The 17,540-nt window shown below is 35.8% G+C and overlaps 1 protein-coding gene across 1 annotated transcript; it reads left to right on the forward strand.

The window, feature by feature from the left end:
- Positions 1-1,486: 1,486 nt before the first annotated feature.
- Positions 1,487-16,769, forward strand: LOC128992585 (CCR4-NOT transcription complex subunit 9-like). The gene is made up of 6 exons (XM_054416233.1): positions 1,487-1,782; positions 5,456-5,583; positions 6,741-7,056; positions 8,906-9,100; positions 13,674-13,765; positions 14,313-16,769. The coding sequence occupies exons 1-6, from the start codon at positions 1,780-1,782 to the stop codon at positions 14,482-14,484; spliced, it is 906 nt and encodes a 301-aa protein (XP_054272208.1). The 5' UTR covers positions 1,487-1,779; the 3' UTR covers positions 14,485-16,769.
- Positions 16,770-17,540: the final 771 nt, after the last annotated feature.

Consider the following 17,540-nt stretch of genomic DNA (forward strand, 5'->3'; position numbering starts at 1 on the left):
TTTGTTTGAAATATTCAAAGGTAGAATCATAATTTTTTTTTCTTTTCTTCATTTACTTCGTTAGCTTGATTTATGTTTATTTCAAATCTAATTGTAGGATCGAGAATTATGCCTTTGTTAGTTTCTCTTTCGATCAATAAAATATCAACTCTTCTTGTGCTTCCGTTAGAAGAAAGACAGTGTACTTCTTCTTGCACTTCCCATGTATTACACCTTTTTCGGAAGGCATTTGCTATGATACTTCTTATTTTGTGGTGCCTTGTGTTTCTTAGAAGTTCACCAAACGGACAGAAGCCAAGGGCATGTGCAAGGGTTTCAATCTCACCACAGGCATGCCTGCAGCGGTTATTGCCCTGACTTCTGCCGTGGAGAACACGCACTGGCACCACATTTGCAATCATTTTTATACTGTCTTTCCACTCAGATTCTGAAAAGCCTTCTTTATTAATAATACTTTTATTTCCCGGAGTATAGTCCTTGAAAAGTTCAACACCTTTACCCTTCTGTTTCAAGCTTTTCCAATTTTCAAACTCTTTTTCTCTTAAGTCATTTCTTAATTTTTGGGTATTTATTGTTTGATTACGATCAATTTCTTCTAGGTGTAATTTTTTTTAGAAACAAATTGTTTCTATCCGTTTAAATTTGTCTTCATTTATTGTATAACAATTTTTAACCCGTCTGAGTATTTGTATAGAATTAAGTTGTTGAATATGCTTCCCATTGAGCCTTGATTAATCCAAAATAAAAAAGTAACCATACCATTATTACCGTGACGATACGGTTGATGCCAACGGCCTCGGTGGTGTAGTGGATAGAGTGCTGAGCTGCCCCGGCGCCCCGGGTTCGAATCCCACCCGTAGTACAATTTTTTTGTGTTGGATTTTTTTCATTATCAACAAGTTTAGTTGGTTTGGTTAGGTTATGACAATTCTAGGTTTAATTTCATAATAAAAAAATATAAAATTGAATTTGAGGCATTTATAATTTCATTCTATAAACAAAAATAATTTTTCAATTACTAAACATTCGTATAGTCATCAGAAGCATAGACTAATCAACACAAGGGAGTATGTTTTATCTATGTCAGAAGCCTCTAAATGACACTGTTGGCAAAATTAGTCTTGAAAAAGAAATTGTGCCTTCGGTAAAAGGAGCTTCTAGTTTCTTCTTCTTCTTGCCTTCTTCTTCTTGCTTATTGCTTCGTCGCTCTCCGCTTCGCTTTCCCTTTCCGTTTAGCGCTAACCGCTAGTCCCCTTCTTCTTCTCTTCTCAGCTGCTCTCTCTCCTTTTCCTTCCAGCTCCTGCTCCTTCATCCTCCCTCATTGCCGCCATCGCCGATCGCCATCGCCATTTTCGCCATCATCCATCCTCCATCTCTTCTCTCTGCGTTTTGCTGTTTTGCCGTTTGCTCTTGCTGTTTGTTTGCTCTTGCTGTAGTGTGTTTGGTTTGAGCTGCAGCGAACGAAAAAAGCTATTGCAACTGCAAGCATAGTTCGCGTTTCTGACTAAACTGAATAATTCTAATTTATTAACATTTGACCTGATCCTTCGGATATTTGCTCACAAAACTCTATACTATAACCCATTTTTACAGTGGAGACCACGTTTCTGGCAAGGGTAAATTGCCACTTCTCCCCGTTTTCATCAATTTGAATCATATCATAGTTGAATTTTTCTTTTCCCTTTTTCGCGTAGGCCTAATACCCAGTATTAGGACCGTGCTTAAACTTGTTATCCTAGCTGCATGCACTAATTTTGGATCAGGGTAGGCCTACAAAGAATGGTAAGTCACCAACAGTAAGTTAGGCTAACTTAAACATCCTAGGCCTACATAGACCTAGGCTTGTAATTTACTCTGTAGGCCTATGTTAATTGGACACCTTAAAGTTCCGTTCCTATAATTTTAGCTCATAGGCCTAATTTAGGTGGGTACACTTCTATATCTGTTGGCACAAACAACCGAATGGAAATATTGATTGATAAGTTAGGCCTATATCGAATTGAACAATCAATATTAGGCTACTCGTTCGGTTGTTTGTGCCAACAGATATGGAAGTGTAACACATAACTGAAGTGTATGACTGGTTTTCCCGGCCGGTGGACACCCTGTTAATATGTAAGTTAACTGATTGGAAAAGCGTGCTAAACTACTAAGTAGGCCTAAGGCTAACTTAGTTGTGCTAGGGTCAAAAACCTACCTGTCGATAGGTCAACTATTGATGTGCCGATATTTAAGTTAATTTAACATCTTATCGAAAACGATGTTTTCAGGGCTGAAACATCAAATTAGGTAGGCCTAGGCTTTAATCAATGTTTTTTTAATCTTTAAAAATAAACCTAGCCTAGGCTAGACTTAACCCTTTGAGTGCCAACGTCCAGGCTACCGAACGTTTTTAAAACGAGCCAAAAGTGCCGACGTCCGGCCGACCGGACGTTTTTAGAACGAGCCAAAAGTGCCAACGTCCGGCTGACCGGACGTTTCGTAATGATCTAACAGTTGTCATAACAACCGAATGGATAAGTTACTCGGATTCTTTTAACCCATATATTAACATTGAGTCGAAAGTTACTAACTTAGATGCGATACATCGATTTTCGTTGGTCGAAATATCGAAAATTCAATTTTTACGAAATTTTAGCCTAAAAATCGCCAGATCGCGCTCGGCATTTTTAGTGCGACCTTTGGGAAAAATCATCGGCATTTTTTGAGCGTTACTTTTATTTCTCGCCTGGCACTCTAAGGGTTAAAATTACTGGTTTTAACGGTCAGTGGACATCCTCTTTTAAATTGCAAAGGGGCGCTACTATTAGATACTTAGGCCTACTTAAGCTTAGGGTGCTGACAGGGCTAAAAATGGACAAGTCAATAGGTTAACCATCGACGTTATGTTAAAATGTTCGCTAAAACAAAAATGTTTAACTTAGTTAACCCTCCGAGTGTCATGCGTCGCTGCAGCGACTCACGAACACTGTTTACGGCGAAGGCTCTATGACTGACAAAATCGGATTGAACTGGATCGAGTTTGGTATCGTTCTTTTCATTATACTCTAAGCTTTCTCCAGAGGTCTGTCTCTAAGCGCTTTATGTTCTCCAAGCCGATCGTAATTGTAGCAGACAGCTGACGTGCGTATTTGTAAACAGGTTAGTTAACCTCGGACCGATGACTGATGTGTTTTATTATGTTTATTTATCATTGTTTTAGTGTTAAAAATCAAAAGTAGTGATAAGTTATACGTGGTGCATTATAAGAAGATTTAAGTGATTTTGAAGGGCTGGTTGATGATCCTGAAGAACTAGGTAGTGATATTGATGTAAATTATCAGCCAGATTCCTAGCTATGGTTAGGCTATGCATTCTTAGCTAAACGCTATGTACTGAAATCTGTTTTTTGCCCATAACTTATTTATTTGCAAATCTACTTCCTTATATTATTATATATTTGTAATCCTCATAAAATTTAGAACAAAGTGGCTATTTTCAAATATTTATAGGCCTACAATTTATACAATTTCATTGAGCGCAAACTTATTTTTTTTCAATTTTTCCAAAATAATTTTTATTTTTAGGCCTACCTAAACAAATTTTTTGGAAACAAATATTCCTTAGGTTTTATGTATGATATTGAAGCCCATGATTTTCCAAACAAAATGGTATATAGAACAACAGTAGAATTAACATTGTTTTAAGATTTTCAGATCCGTTTTAATAAAACCTTGCAAATGCGCCAAAAATAGGCGGACATTAAGGCCTAAACTATGGACACTCGGAGGGTTAACTTAAGCCTTAAAAAGTCTATCAATGTTTTTTTTCAGATTTTCATGTTACTCCTAACCTAACTAACTTAATAGCCTACAGCCAATTCGGTATTGGAAAACATTGATAACTTAGGCCTATAAACCATAAATTTCAATACTTGGGCAAAAAAATCAATGTTTGATGATAACATCGACAAAATCGGTTAAGTTAGGGCTATATAGGCCTACCATGGATAGAAAACATCGATGGTTCATAAACATCAACAATCGATGCGCATTACAGTGAAGTAACTTAAGTTAAGTTCTTAGGTACGTAACTTATGGTTGGGTTGTAACATAATTTCTAACTTTAGCCCAGACCAAGTCCTTTTAAGTTACATTATCTTACTTTTCAGTTAAGAAATAACCTACATCCTAAGTTCTTAAATCTTTTCTCCATAACTTAGCTTGCAGGTCAGCCTAGTCTTAAGTGGATATCAAAAATGGGAAGTAACCTAAAGGACCTCACATAACTTATTCATTGCATTTCGGTTAAACACGTTCAGTGCGGCAGGCATTCCAACAGGCGCTAGCCAATGGCGGCGAGGCCGGAGCGGCACCCTAGCAGCGAACACAATTGGCATTCAAATATTTCAATCTGAAGAATAACAAAACAGCAGCGGTGATTGTAACTAGGTTACCCCGAGATTGGACGTAGTTCCCTAAAACACCCAAAGGTAGCAGCACTTCCTGGATAAGTAGCCAGTGACCTTGTAATATGGCTTGAAGAGAGAAAATACCCGAAACCGGGACAAAAGTCAGGCGGGATTTTATGGGAAATTTTAGTAAGATACCAACCTATACACCAAAATAAAGCTCACATTCTAAGCTATAGGCTTCCCCAAGGTTCCCTTGGCAATGGCTGAGCTCATAGGCCCAGCGCACACGGTGTGACTGTTTCACAACTGTCGTTGCAAACCAGTTGCGCGTGCAACTGTTTTGTGACATCGGCGATGTATTTCAGTGGGGAGGCGCACACGACGCAACTGTTTGCGATTTCTCAATAAGTTTGAAACCAGTCACATGCAACCGTGGGCCCGACGTTGCAGAGTACAGTTGCACGCGACCACGGGGTGTCTCGCGCATGCGCAGACAACTTCTACTCACCAGGGTACTCAGTAGGCACTGACAGTAGCAGCAGACGGGGTTTTGTGGTGATTGTTTACGTTATACGAGTACGTTTTGTTACAAAATGGCATTAGAAGAGAAACTGATTGTGCTACAGGAGTAGGCCTACCCTGTGCTATATGGCCTGGGCCACAAGGACTACTCAACTTAGTAAGCCTATGAAGGAAAATATTTGGGAGGATTTTAAGGCAGAATGTCATCATTGTTAAGTAAATATGAGATGGAAAATCTTATTGAAACAGAACAATGCAATGCAAACCTGTACACAAATCTTCTAGGCCAGTCGCCGCTGTTCTCGCATAGACTGGTCGCCGGAACTGGAACGCCTGATTCAGTGTGTGGAAATTTGCCGGATCCGGCGAAAAACACTGGATCAGAATTAACCATACCGGACGCAGTGTGTGACGAGCCTTAGCTAGGCATTCAATGCCTAGGAAATATTTTTAATTGTTAGGCCTAATTATTTAAGTTATAGCAATAGGATTTATAAATAGCCCTGACTTACCTAGCCTACTTATTTTTGTTTACTATAGCGCTTCATGAGTTCCCAACAGAGCCCGACTGTACTTGCCCAACAATCAGTGGACCGGGAGAAGGTCTATCAATGGATTATTGAACTTGCCAACCCTGAGACGAGAGAAAATGCTTTGCTGGAACTCAGGTATTTTGAGCCAGTCCTATTGATGTTGTGAGGTACCTACCAAATTTTGAAGGGATAAAAACTTACCATGTTGATATAAACACCAGAACCAGAATTCGTTAAATAATATGAAGTAGGTATTGAAGTATAAGGCGAGTAGATTTATCAAGTAGGCCTGATAGAATACTCGTTGGACCTACAGAGTCATATATAACAAGTCAACAGATAGGTAGTGTTGACTGAGATGAATTGAGTTGTAACATTATTTTAGTCTCCCACTTTCAGTCAGCATAGCTGAGGTTGGCCGTTGTTCATCACAGATGGGTAGAGTGAGTCAAAAGCAGAATCAACAATATTACCTTGAGTAAACTTGATAGTTAGGTACTTCTCTAGTCTCTCTAGTCAGTCCATATCAGCTCACACAGGTCACTGAAATCATGGCTCTCTGGACTTAACGGATTGATATCTCTACTACTACGTTGTATTTAAAAGCCCGATTAAGCAGATCATGATATAAAACATAATAATAATAGCCAATAAATATAGTTTCATGGGCTATTAGCCTAATTAAAAATTATAAAGTGTCGTATATTTTCATAACCAGTTCTGGATGTACATGTGTTGATATTATTGTATTTTTTATTATTATTTACAAATTAATTTGTAGGTATAATGAAAGTGTTGTGCTTGTAAGTATGAGAGCTGAGAGTTGTTCCGTGCATAGCCTAGTCAAAGAAGGTGATGGTAGGCAAACATTAGATTAATTAAAGTAAGCTAGTTGAATTGAGCAACCGAGAGCTAATGTAAATAACAGATTTTTACTAAACCATATAATTTAAAACTAGACAAACTGTAAGATCAACTTATTGTAAGTTGTTAAACTATGCTATTTTCCTTCCTTGTGACATCTATTAGTCTATCACAGGAAACTGAACCAAGGGAGATAAAATCAAATTTAAATTGTAGCCTGCCAAATTTTTTTGTGAGTGCCTCCTTCAACGAGGTCCATGTTGTTTTATAAAATGCAAATAAGTATGGACGGGATGTCGACTTCAGCATCCCAAAGTCAATGTAAAATTATAGTTATATAGCAAGAAGGCTGAGGATGATAGTGAGGCTAGATGGTTTTAGTGAACAGTATGTTTGTAGTGATATTTCACCGTAACTGTGTTTTACAGCAAGAAGCGTGAGGTGGTGCCGGACCTGGCACCCATGTTGTGGCACTCGTTTGGCACGACAGCTGCCTTGCTACAAGAGATCATCAACATATACCCAGCCATCAACCCAGCTACTCTAACGGCCCACCAGTCAAACCGAGTATGCAATGCCCTCGCCTTGCTGCAATGTGTGGCGTCTCATCCGGAGACTCGTAGTGCCTTCCTGCAAGCGCACATCCCGCTGTTCCTCTATCCCTTCCTCCACACTGTCAGCAAGACCAGGCCATTTGAATATCTCCGCTTGACTAGCCTGGGCGTCATTGGCGCTTTAGTGAAGGTAAGCAAATTGTTGGATTTAGGCCTATCTGTTTTTATTTAGCTTACTTTCTGTGAGTAGAGAATTGTAGTGATGCTTAACATTTTAGCCATTGCCCCAAAGTTGTACAATTGGCCAACAGTTTTCTTAAAATATTGGTTCAGGCTATTAATGTTCAGGCCAAGTTCGGATTGGGTTATTCACATTTTGGGAACAGATGTGGGAACGGCTCAATTATGACGCAGAATCGCTATCTGTGAAGATTGTGCAAATGAAAATTCATAATCTTGCTGCGACTGTGTGGTATCTTAATGATTTTGCTGAGACCGTGATACTTGTTTACAATTTTACCATGATCGCAAGTATGTTTTTGTTTGCGACCTCGAGAGATATTGATTGTAGAATAAAACTTAATTTGCAAAAAAATCTATAATTTCAAAATTAACCCGATTTTGGCCCAAGATCTGAAGGTGAAAGTAATGATGATGACAAGATGTGTGAAATTAGTTATGGATGACCCAGTGTTGTGAGTTTTAATAATAGGCGTTTGGTAATTAGTGGTTTAATCCTATAGCCACAATTATAATAGAGATGTCTCGATAAAATTGTAGCCTATTCCATTCTCGATGCCAATAACATTATATCAAAATGTTACTGAATTTTCTGTATGAATTGGTTACACCACAACCACCACTTTTTTTATCATTAGGCTAAACAAAGTAATTTTGGGGTAAGTGAGAAGTGTTTTTGTAGCAAAGAAAAAAAATTAGGCAGCAATGAAAACACAATTATCTTTAAAACACACTAGGCCTAAATCAATCACCAATCATTTTAGCCTCTGGATTGCTTATATGTTAATTGATATTATAAGGCCTTACCTTAGCAATGCTGTTTTTTGATCCGAAATTAATTTCGGGCCCGAAGGTCCATCATCAGTCCGAATCTATCAGACAAAATTTTTCTAAAATAGAATCCACCCGTTGGGTTTCGTAGAAAGTTTCACAACATTTAAGACAATAGGCCTACAAGTCATGGTCGGTACGAAAAGATTATTGACACATTGCTGAAAATAAATAATCAATCAAACACGTGTCTATTTCGATCCATATCCAATTAAGACCAGAATCTTTCCAATCCGTAGTCAACATAACCTGCAATCCCGTTGATTTTGACAGTTTGCCAGCAAAAGGTTCTCTAACCAAAGTGAGGTTATCTGACATTAGGCCTATAAAAACTATGGTTTATAACCCTAATTGTTTTACTCTTTTCGTACCGACTATGACTTGTATTGTCGTAAATGTTGTGAAACTTTCTACAAAACCCAACGGGTGGATTCTATTTTAGAAAAATTTGGTCTACTAGATTCCGACTGATGATGGACCTTCGGGCCCGAAATTAATTTCGGATCAAAATCAGGATTGCTAAGGTAAGGCCTTATAATATCAATTACTAATTAAATACCTCATCAAAGGTAAATGAAGATCTTTTTAACAAATTACCTGTATAAAAAAATGATTAAAAGAGGCCATTTTCTTTGGCCGTGAACACATCTTCTGTGTTCTCTGTGAAATCCACAATATCTTGATCAGTCACGGAAACATCATCAAAGTCTTTCATGGTCGTGGCAAAATTTTCTGTTGTTTTTTTTTATAAATGTTTTTTAACTTCATTTGAAGTTGAGCCTATTTGGTTTGATAAATATTTGCTTGTGTTTATTGATTTCTGAAAAGTCAATTACGACCACGTCTAAATGAAAATAATCTTAACTGAGTTTTAAATTAGGCTAAGATCTAAAAATTGTCATCATCCTATTTTTTTAAATTTATATTTTTTATTAAACTTTGTACTAATTGACAGATAATGATTACAGACTGATGAGCAGGAAGTGATTACGTTCCTATTGACCACCGAAATAATCCCCCTTTGTCTCCGCATCATGGAGTCAGGATCTGAACTGTCCAAGACTGTTGCAACTTTCATCCTTCAGAAGATACTCCTCGACGACAGTGGTCTCTCTTACATCTGCCAGACTTACGATCGCTTCTCTCACGTTGCCATGATTTTGGTAAGTAACCATTTAATAGTTCCTGGAGTATAGGCCAGTTTTAACAGATTCAATTGTTCTTGGTCTATGTAATTGCATCTTTTTAACCGACTTCCCCACTACCAACAAAAGGAGGAGGTTCTCAATTTGTTTGTGGCAATGTTTTTTTTTCTATGTATGTTCACTAGAAGTGCGCGAGCCTGAGATTTTCGAACCGAGCTTATGAAAAAAAGCTCTTGAGCTTTACCGAGCCGAGCTTTTTTCTATTATAAATAAACGCAATTAAAAATAATAAGTTAAGCCTAGTCAAAAACCTTTTTTAGTTAAGATTAAACAATTTAAAGTTAAGATGTATCATTCCACTATATTATAGTGAATTGAATGTCAGAACAATTATCCTATGATTGCTATAGGTAGCTCTTAATCTGTAACAAAAGGTAATAGTTTGACTAATTTGAAGAATGTTTATGTAAACTCATTAAAAAATGTGACTAATTTAAAATGTTTATGTAAACTCATTAGAAAACGTGTAGTTAATTTTGGGAAAATAAATACTGTAGGTACTTCATTTTTGCCACTACAGTAGTTGTAAAAACTGCCTTATTGACAATCGACTATTGTAACTCGATAGATTCATTCAATACTTTAATTTTGTTCAACTTACAGTACCGTATTGTTGACTTTGACTGTTGTAGGAAAGTAGGTAGTAATAGTAGACCTGTTGCTAGCTCTGCCGAATGACGATATGGGTGGTTGTTTGTTGAACATTTAGTTTACGCTGGGCTGGACTAGCCTTTATATTAATTGTGGTGTGAGTAGCCTCCGGATTGTGAATAATAACTATGATAGTGGTTTAAATACCTTATTCTTGCAATCCAATTGTTGTCTTCACAACTAGTTTCAACCTGCTAGGAGGTCATCATCAGGTGAGTACAAGGATGATATTACTTCATATGAAGGTCGTCAGTAACAGTTTTTTCACATTCACACAAACACACGACGAATAAACACATAGTGCGCACACATATACGGCCGATAAAAACATTTAACTCGACAAGCGGACCCGTGTTGATAATGCGGAAGTTGCGTCTAGACTGTAGGGTAAACAGCTGGTCAAGCATCACGCGCATTTTCTTATCGCTCGTCGGTTCCATTCCCATTGTCTCTGCCCTCCCCTTCCCTCTCCAGTATTTCTATTGCAGTGTTGTATATGACGTTTGAATTAAAATAAAGTTGGTCGTTTAAAACATTATCCATGTCTGATTTGACGGCTCTATATATCTCGAATTCTTCCAGGGTGTTAATTTTAAACTTGTCCTGTGACGTATGTAAAATTTCCATGTTTTCATTAATGCTGCTGTAATTATGCTGATGAGTAATTAAATGTTCGGCAAAGGTTGAAGTTTGTTTTGAGGTGGTCTTCTTTGGTACGTGCTCCTTAAAGCGTTTGGAGAAAGAGCGGGAATTTACTAAAGGTCGAATTGGGACATCTGGTTTGTGAATTTTCGGAATTCGACCTTTAGTAAATTTCATGCCTTCTCCAGCATATAAAGTAGCTAAGAGATTAGATAAAATTATAAGGAAAGAAATTGTGCTGGAAAATAATCACAGTGTTAAGAACAGTATTGAACTCGTTGAAAAAATAAAAAATCAACAAATTAGCGGAAATTATAAGTTGGCATCTTTTGATATTGTCAATTTATACACGAATGTACCCGTCAAAGAAACCGTGCAGATTCTTGAACAAAACCTTCGAAAAAATTCCAAATTGTCACCCAACGCCATCAATGAGTTAATATCACTATTAAATACGATATTAAAACAAAACTACTTCCAGTTTCAAGATAAGTTCTACTTACAAAATGACGGCCTAGCCATGGGCTCCCCCCTCTCCAGCATTCTTTCTGAAGTATTCTTAAACCACATCGAGAACCAGCACTTGTTTACTGACTCCAACCGATATAAGAACAAAATAATTTTCTACTATCGATATGTAGACGATACCATTGTCCTGTTCAATGGTAACAACAGACAGCTATCCCTTCTAAATGCTTATTTATGCCATATTCACAATAATATTAAGTTCACATTATAAGAGGAGAAAAATAATTCCATTAATTTTCTGGACCTTACCATATCAAAACATAATGACAGCTTACAGTTTAAAATCTACCGAAAACCCACCTGCTCCGACCAAACAATACATTCAGACTCACACCATCCATTTTCACAGAAATTAGCCGCATATCATTGTTTTGTAAATAGATTGTTATCAATTCCAATGAGCACGGACGATTACAACGAAGAGATAAACATCATAAAACACATTGCCGTCTCCAATGGATACACGACCACGTTAATAGATAAATTAATTTTGAAACACCAAAACAAAACAGAAAGAGTGATCCAAAATAAAAAGTTCTTATCAGCTGACTATAATTCGTGTCTTAGTAATAAATTCAAATCATTAATGGGGAAAAATAACATAACTCTATCCTTTAGAACAAAAAACAATCTTGGACCACTTCTGAAAGAAAGACCAAATACAACTAAACTTAAATATGAAAAAAGTGGTGTTTACAAAATCAACTGTTCAGATTGTAATAAGTATTACATAGGCCAAACTTCCCGCTCTTTCTCCAAACGCTTTAAGGAGCACGTACCAAAGAAGACCACCTCAAAACAAACTTCAACCTTTGCCGAACATTTAATTACTCATCAGCATAATTACAGCAGCATTAATGAAAACATGGAAATTTTACATACGTCACAGGACAAGTTTAAAATTAACACCTTGGAAGAATTCGAGATATATAGAGCCGTCAAATCAGACATGGATAATGTTTTAAACGACCAACTTTATTTTAATTCAAACGTCATATACAACACTGCAATAGAAATACTGGAGAGGGAAGGGGAGGGCAGAGACAATGGGAATGGAACCGACGAGCGATAAGAAAATGCGCGTGATGCTTGACCAGCTGTTTACCCTACAGTCTAGACGCAACTTCCGCATTATCAACACGGGTCCGCTTGTCGAGTTAAATGTTTTTATCGGCCGTATATGTGTGCGCACTATGTGTTTATTCGTCGTGTGTTTGTGTGAATGTGAAAAAACTGTTACTGACGACCTTCATATGAAGTAATATCATCCTTGTACTCACCTGATGATGACCTCCTAGCAGGTTGAAACTAGTTGTGAAGACAACAATTGGATTGCAAGAATAAGGTATTTAAACCACTATCATAGCTTTATATTAAGTTGGATAGTTTTTTTTTTTTTTTTTTTTTTTTTTTTTGTAGGGATGGGAATTAAATATTAATATTAATTAATATTAAATATTAAACATCAACACAATATTATTTATTAAATTCGGACATAGAAGTCTTCCGAAATCACGGCAAAAGCGTGAATTTTTTGACCGTGCGAACTTTGCAGATGTGTTTTATGATCGCGATCGTAAAAGCTTGGCTTGAGCTCGATTTTCCGACTTTAGGCTCAATCTCTCAAGCTTGTAGGCTAGGCTCGGCTCGGCTCGAAAATCGAGCCGCTTGCACACCTCTAATGTTCACTAATTTCATTCTTCAGAAGATACTCGATCGCTTTTATCGCATTGCCTCGATTTTGGTAAGTAACCATTTAATAGTTCCTGGAGTATAGGCCTACAGTTATAACAGATTCAATTGCTCTTGGTCTATGTAATTGCATCTTTTTAACCGACTTCCCCACTACCAACAAAAGGATCAGGTTGTCAAAGTGTTTGTGGCAATGTTTTCACCTTCCTCCCATGCCATAGTATATGGAGAAAGTATTGTTTTTCTATGTATGTTCATCAATTTCTCTGTGATTCTTTTACCAATCAGCAAGTTCCACCACCAAAATAACCTGGAGAGTTTCTATTTGGTACCATATAGCATTATGTTTTTTAAGTGTTTTGTTTCGGTAAAAAATGTTGAAAACCTCAAATATTCAACATTTATTTTGTTTGTATTTGAGCAGAGAAGGCAATAAATAATCACATGCAATGTGGACATCCTCTTTTAAATTTTGAGTATGATATGTCAAAAATCACCATAGAGCCGCGCCTTAAATACGTGAACTTGACTATTACAAAACTTTACTTAATTGAAATATTTCATTCTTTTTAGAGCGTTTGAAGTCGGTTGTATTTTGTTTACAAAAAAAAAAAATAAATAAAATAAAATAAGCAGGATCATTAATTCGGAAGAAATATTACCTACAAGCTAAAATACAATATGAAAAAGAGGAGTAGTAAAACACAAATATGTCAAAATAATAAGTTCTAAAAAATAATTGATTTTATATGGTTTTTGCGGTTTTGCCTTTTCCCCTCTAAATGCAAGTGTTTCTATCTAATCTGACTCCTTTCTTTGTCTTCCTTGAGAACTTTATGAAACTGATCTATTACCAAGATCAAGCCGTACCATTTGTGGTTCAAGGATCAATTCTGTTCCGTCTTTTCCGGCACCGTAGACTTCCACTATTAATATACATTTGAATTATTATAAAATCAAAGGAATATTACCATTTTGTACTTAAAACTTGCATTAATCAACTTGTTTAATCTTCCAGGGGAAAATGGTGCTCTCTTTGGCCAAAGACCCGTCTGCTCGTCTGTTGAAACATGTTGTTCGTTGTTACCTGCGACTCTCGGACAATGCTCGGTAGGTTGAGTTTGTTTTTGGTGAGAGTTGAATGTAGAATGAATGCAGAACATTAATTTTAATGGTTTAAGGACAACCTTTGGACGTTTATTTGAGTTTAATTTGGCCTAATTAAAATTATCACCATCAACATTACATTGAGACAGCACTTCATTAGTGTATATTTCATTGTGAATATGAATGCAAGTTGAGTATGGAATTGAGTGGATGATCTGGGTTACTAAGACCAACTCTATTGAGTCCAGTCCAGTATAAAAACCATAAACAATCTATGTGTTTCTCTTTAATTTTACCCATAGCAAAATTATAAGTAATGATTGACAGCAATCCATGGAACTGGATTATTCTCATTCCCGGTAAAAAAAAACAACCTTAGTGTAAGCTCTCCTCTTGTTTTGTGATCATCTGGGGAACCTTAAAAGATCAATTAATTGACCCTTATTTTCTAATAACACAATGATTTCAAAAATAACTATTTGGTATTCATGATGTGCCCAATACCTATACACAACTTAAGTCATAATGGTGATACCAATTACTTTTTCAGAGCCAGAGAGGCTTTGCGACAATGTCTGCCGGACCAGCTGCGCGACGCAACCTTCGCCACTTGTCTGCAGGAAGACAAGTCGACCAAACACTGGCTCGCCCAGCTGCTCAAGAACCTAGAGACAGGCCCGGGAGTCGTGCCTGTCGGAATGTCGCCCCTAGTGCCTCAGTAACTCCCCTACCTCACCTGACATTACCTGACTGATACATCATCCCACTACAGGTTGTGATACCTTCGAGTCAAATTATTTAGTTCATCATTTGATTGGTTTTTGTCCAATCGGATTCATTTGAGTTCATTGTTCCATTTCGACAATTTTGTGTTAATTTGTGATATTGTGTTTGTAGTAGCTTTAAGACATACAGTAGAATCCCGGTTAACCGAAATAAAGGGAGGAGAGCCGTTTCGGATAACCAATTTTTTGGTTAAGCCGTCATATGCTAAAAATAGCCTATGTATTTGTCCAATCGGATTCATTTGAGTTCATTGTTCCATTTTGACAATTTTGTGTTAATTTGTGATATTGTGTTTTTAGTAGCTTTAAGACATACAGTAGAATCCCCATGGTGTATATAAAAAATGAATTTAAAAAACAATGTCTAGGCCTATATAATAGTGACGTGTCAAAACCGAATCTCAAATCTCGAGATTCGATCACTGAGTTTAGAGATTCAAAAGTTTCGAAATTGAAGATTTTGGCAGTTTTATTCTTGAAACTGCTGACATATTTTGCATCATTATTATTGTGTCTAAAACTGTTTCCACTTTCCACACAAGCTGAGATCAAACTAATCACCATTAACAAAATACAGTAAATTGTATTCTGATTCGGAACTTCAAAAGGCATCTTAAATACTATAACTGGAATAACATACAACTCAGTTTCATAGTGATATTTAATAAACAAATAAATATTGACCACTAAATGTTCTAATTAATCTAATATTCATGTTTATGTTGGTGTCAGGAGCTTAATTTATTTTAATGTTATAACAAATTATGTTGTTTTGGGTTTTTCAGTCACATATTTATGTTATTATGTCAGTGTCAGGAGTGGACCTCTTTCAGTTTGATTGCATATTTAACATTTTATTATTACCTGTATTATTTTGTAAATACGTTTGCGTCTAGGTTTTGTGATACAAATTTTCTGGTTTTGACCATCACTACTATATAATACAGTGTTTTACAGTGTTACAGTGTACAGTGTACAGTGTGGCCTACAGTGTTGTATTTCAGCTACAGTATTAAGTGGTTGGCGGCCTCTTTTAACCTTGCATTTGCCCATCCACATAGACTACAGATCTTAAATTTACAGATTTTAAATGGGTTAGAAAATATTTGAACCAAACAAATGAAATTACCAAAGCATTTTACATAATGTATTACTTATATTTTAGCTCTGTTAACCCGGGTTTAGGTTAACCAGGGCTCTACTGTAGTTGATTTCCAAATGAAATTACAATCAAGCTTAGCTGAAAGGTTTTTGGATTCAGAAATTAAAGAATTTTGTGGAAGGTAGAGAAAAAAGATTTAAGATTCAACTTAATGTTTTAGTTTTATCTGCATCACTTGTGGTTTTTAAAATTGTATCTTTTTTAGGGGGAATCCAGCTAGCTTCCTTAAAATTCAAGTGCTCATAGATACAATAAATGTCTGTGTCTGAGTTGAATTATGCATCTTAATTTTTATTAGCAGGTATAAAAATATAACACAGAAATTGTTTTAGCTTGACATCTTTTTTTGCTTAAGTTGAAATTGTTCTTTAAATATATGGATGTGGTTGGAATTTTTTGAAGCGAGTGATGGCATAAGCAATACTCAAAAATTTCATTTGGAAATCATATAAATTTGATCCTTTATTGTTGTTAAATTAGGTATTAAGAAATAATACACTATACATAATTATAGTAACAAACCGACTGAAAGTACCGTGCATAATACATTTTTTGTTAGTCAATGTTAAAGGCCTAGTAGCAACCAGTACATTAGGATCCTTTATTCAAATAAATAAGACTTCTTTTTCATATTCACTCACAATACAAATCTTGAATAACGGTGAGAAATATTATTTTTTCATTGAAGAAAGGATTTGTAATCCATTTGTATTAAGATTATATTGAGTGTGCTGAATTGCTGGTTAATATCGCTAACTGGGTTAGTTTATTGTTCCGTCTCTATTAAGGCAAAGAAGTAATTGTCTTAATAGGAATCGTTTTGATAACTAGCTATAAGCTTTTTGACATTTTTCCCTAGTGTTTACATTTCTTTGGGTCATATTATTCAGATGAAAGGACAGTTTTCAGGCAATAAATGTTGTGGGATAATAATGATGATGTTTTCAGTTGACAATATTAATTTGACCCTTTTTCGTAGAAACTAAAAGCCCTCAACTTGTTTGTATAGTAATTAAGAATATAATATTTATTGTTTAAAGTTTTATAAGCAAAATATAAAATATTGTTTGACTAATTTTTTCATAGTTCTTTTTAATACCTTACAAATCTATTAATTTGCGAGGGGCACGAAGCAGTGGCAAAAAGACGTTAAAACTAATTTTATAGAAATGATCATTAAACCACTTCCAATTTTTTTTTTTTTTTTTTTTGTCACAATACAGAACAAGATTTACTCTAGTACCATTCGGAATGAGTGTTAGGATAATTTAGTAAAGTATCTAGTATTTGGCGCAATCATCAATATATCAGCAATAGGCTTTATGTAATAAAGCAAAGCTAATTACAATAAACTAATGTAAACCTTAGCAAAACTAAATACCCCTGCTGCAGCAAACCTGCCGACTAAGCGAATTTCCTTTTGCCTGGATTGATTTTCAATTAATCTATTAAATTAACATTTGTGTTTCGAGTACCTAGGTTATCTGCTACAGGGAAACTAATAAAGTGTGTTTTTTATTGAAATATTAATACCTTAGTATGAAAAAATAAATCCGCCAAGCTTGATCAAAATATATCCTTAAACAAGCCAACTACAACATTTTACAATATTCTCCATAAGAATAACATGGGAATTTTAAATTTACAATTTTTTGAATTTTCTCCGTAACCATTCACTGTACAAAAACACTTTGATATATACTAAATTATTTGTTTTTTTAAGCTCCTTAAAAAGGTCTGGAGAAAAATTTATAAATTTAGTGTTTTAAGGGTAAAAATTTAGTAAAACCCATTTTCACCCAATAAAACCCCCCGTTAAACCCCATTCCCA

This window comes from Macrosteles quadrilineatus, unplaced genomic scaffold, assembly GCF_028750875.1.
Source record: "Macrosteles quadrilineatus isolate MER2022 unplaced genomic scaffold, UCM_ALF_1.0 Scaffold_4__1_contigs__length_99947679, whole genome shotgun sequence".
In the NCBI taxonomy this organism is placed as follows: Eukaryota; Metazoa; Arthropoda; class Insecta; order Hemiptera; family Cicadellidae; genus Macrosteles; species Macrosteles quadrilineatus.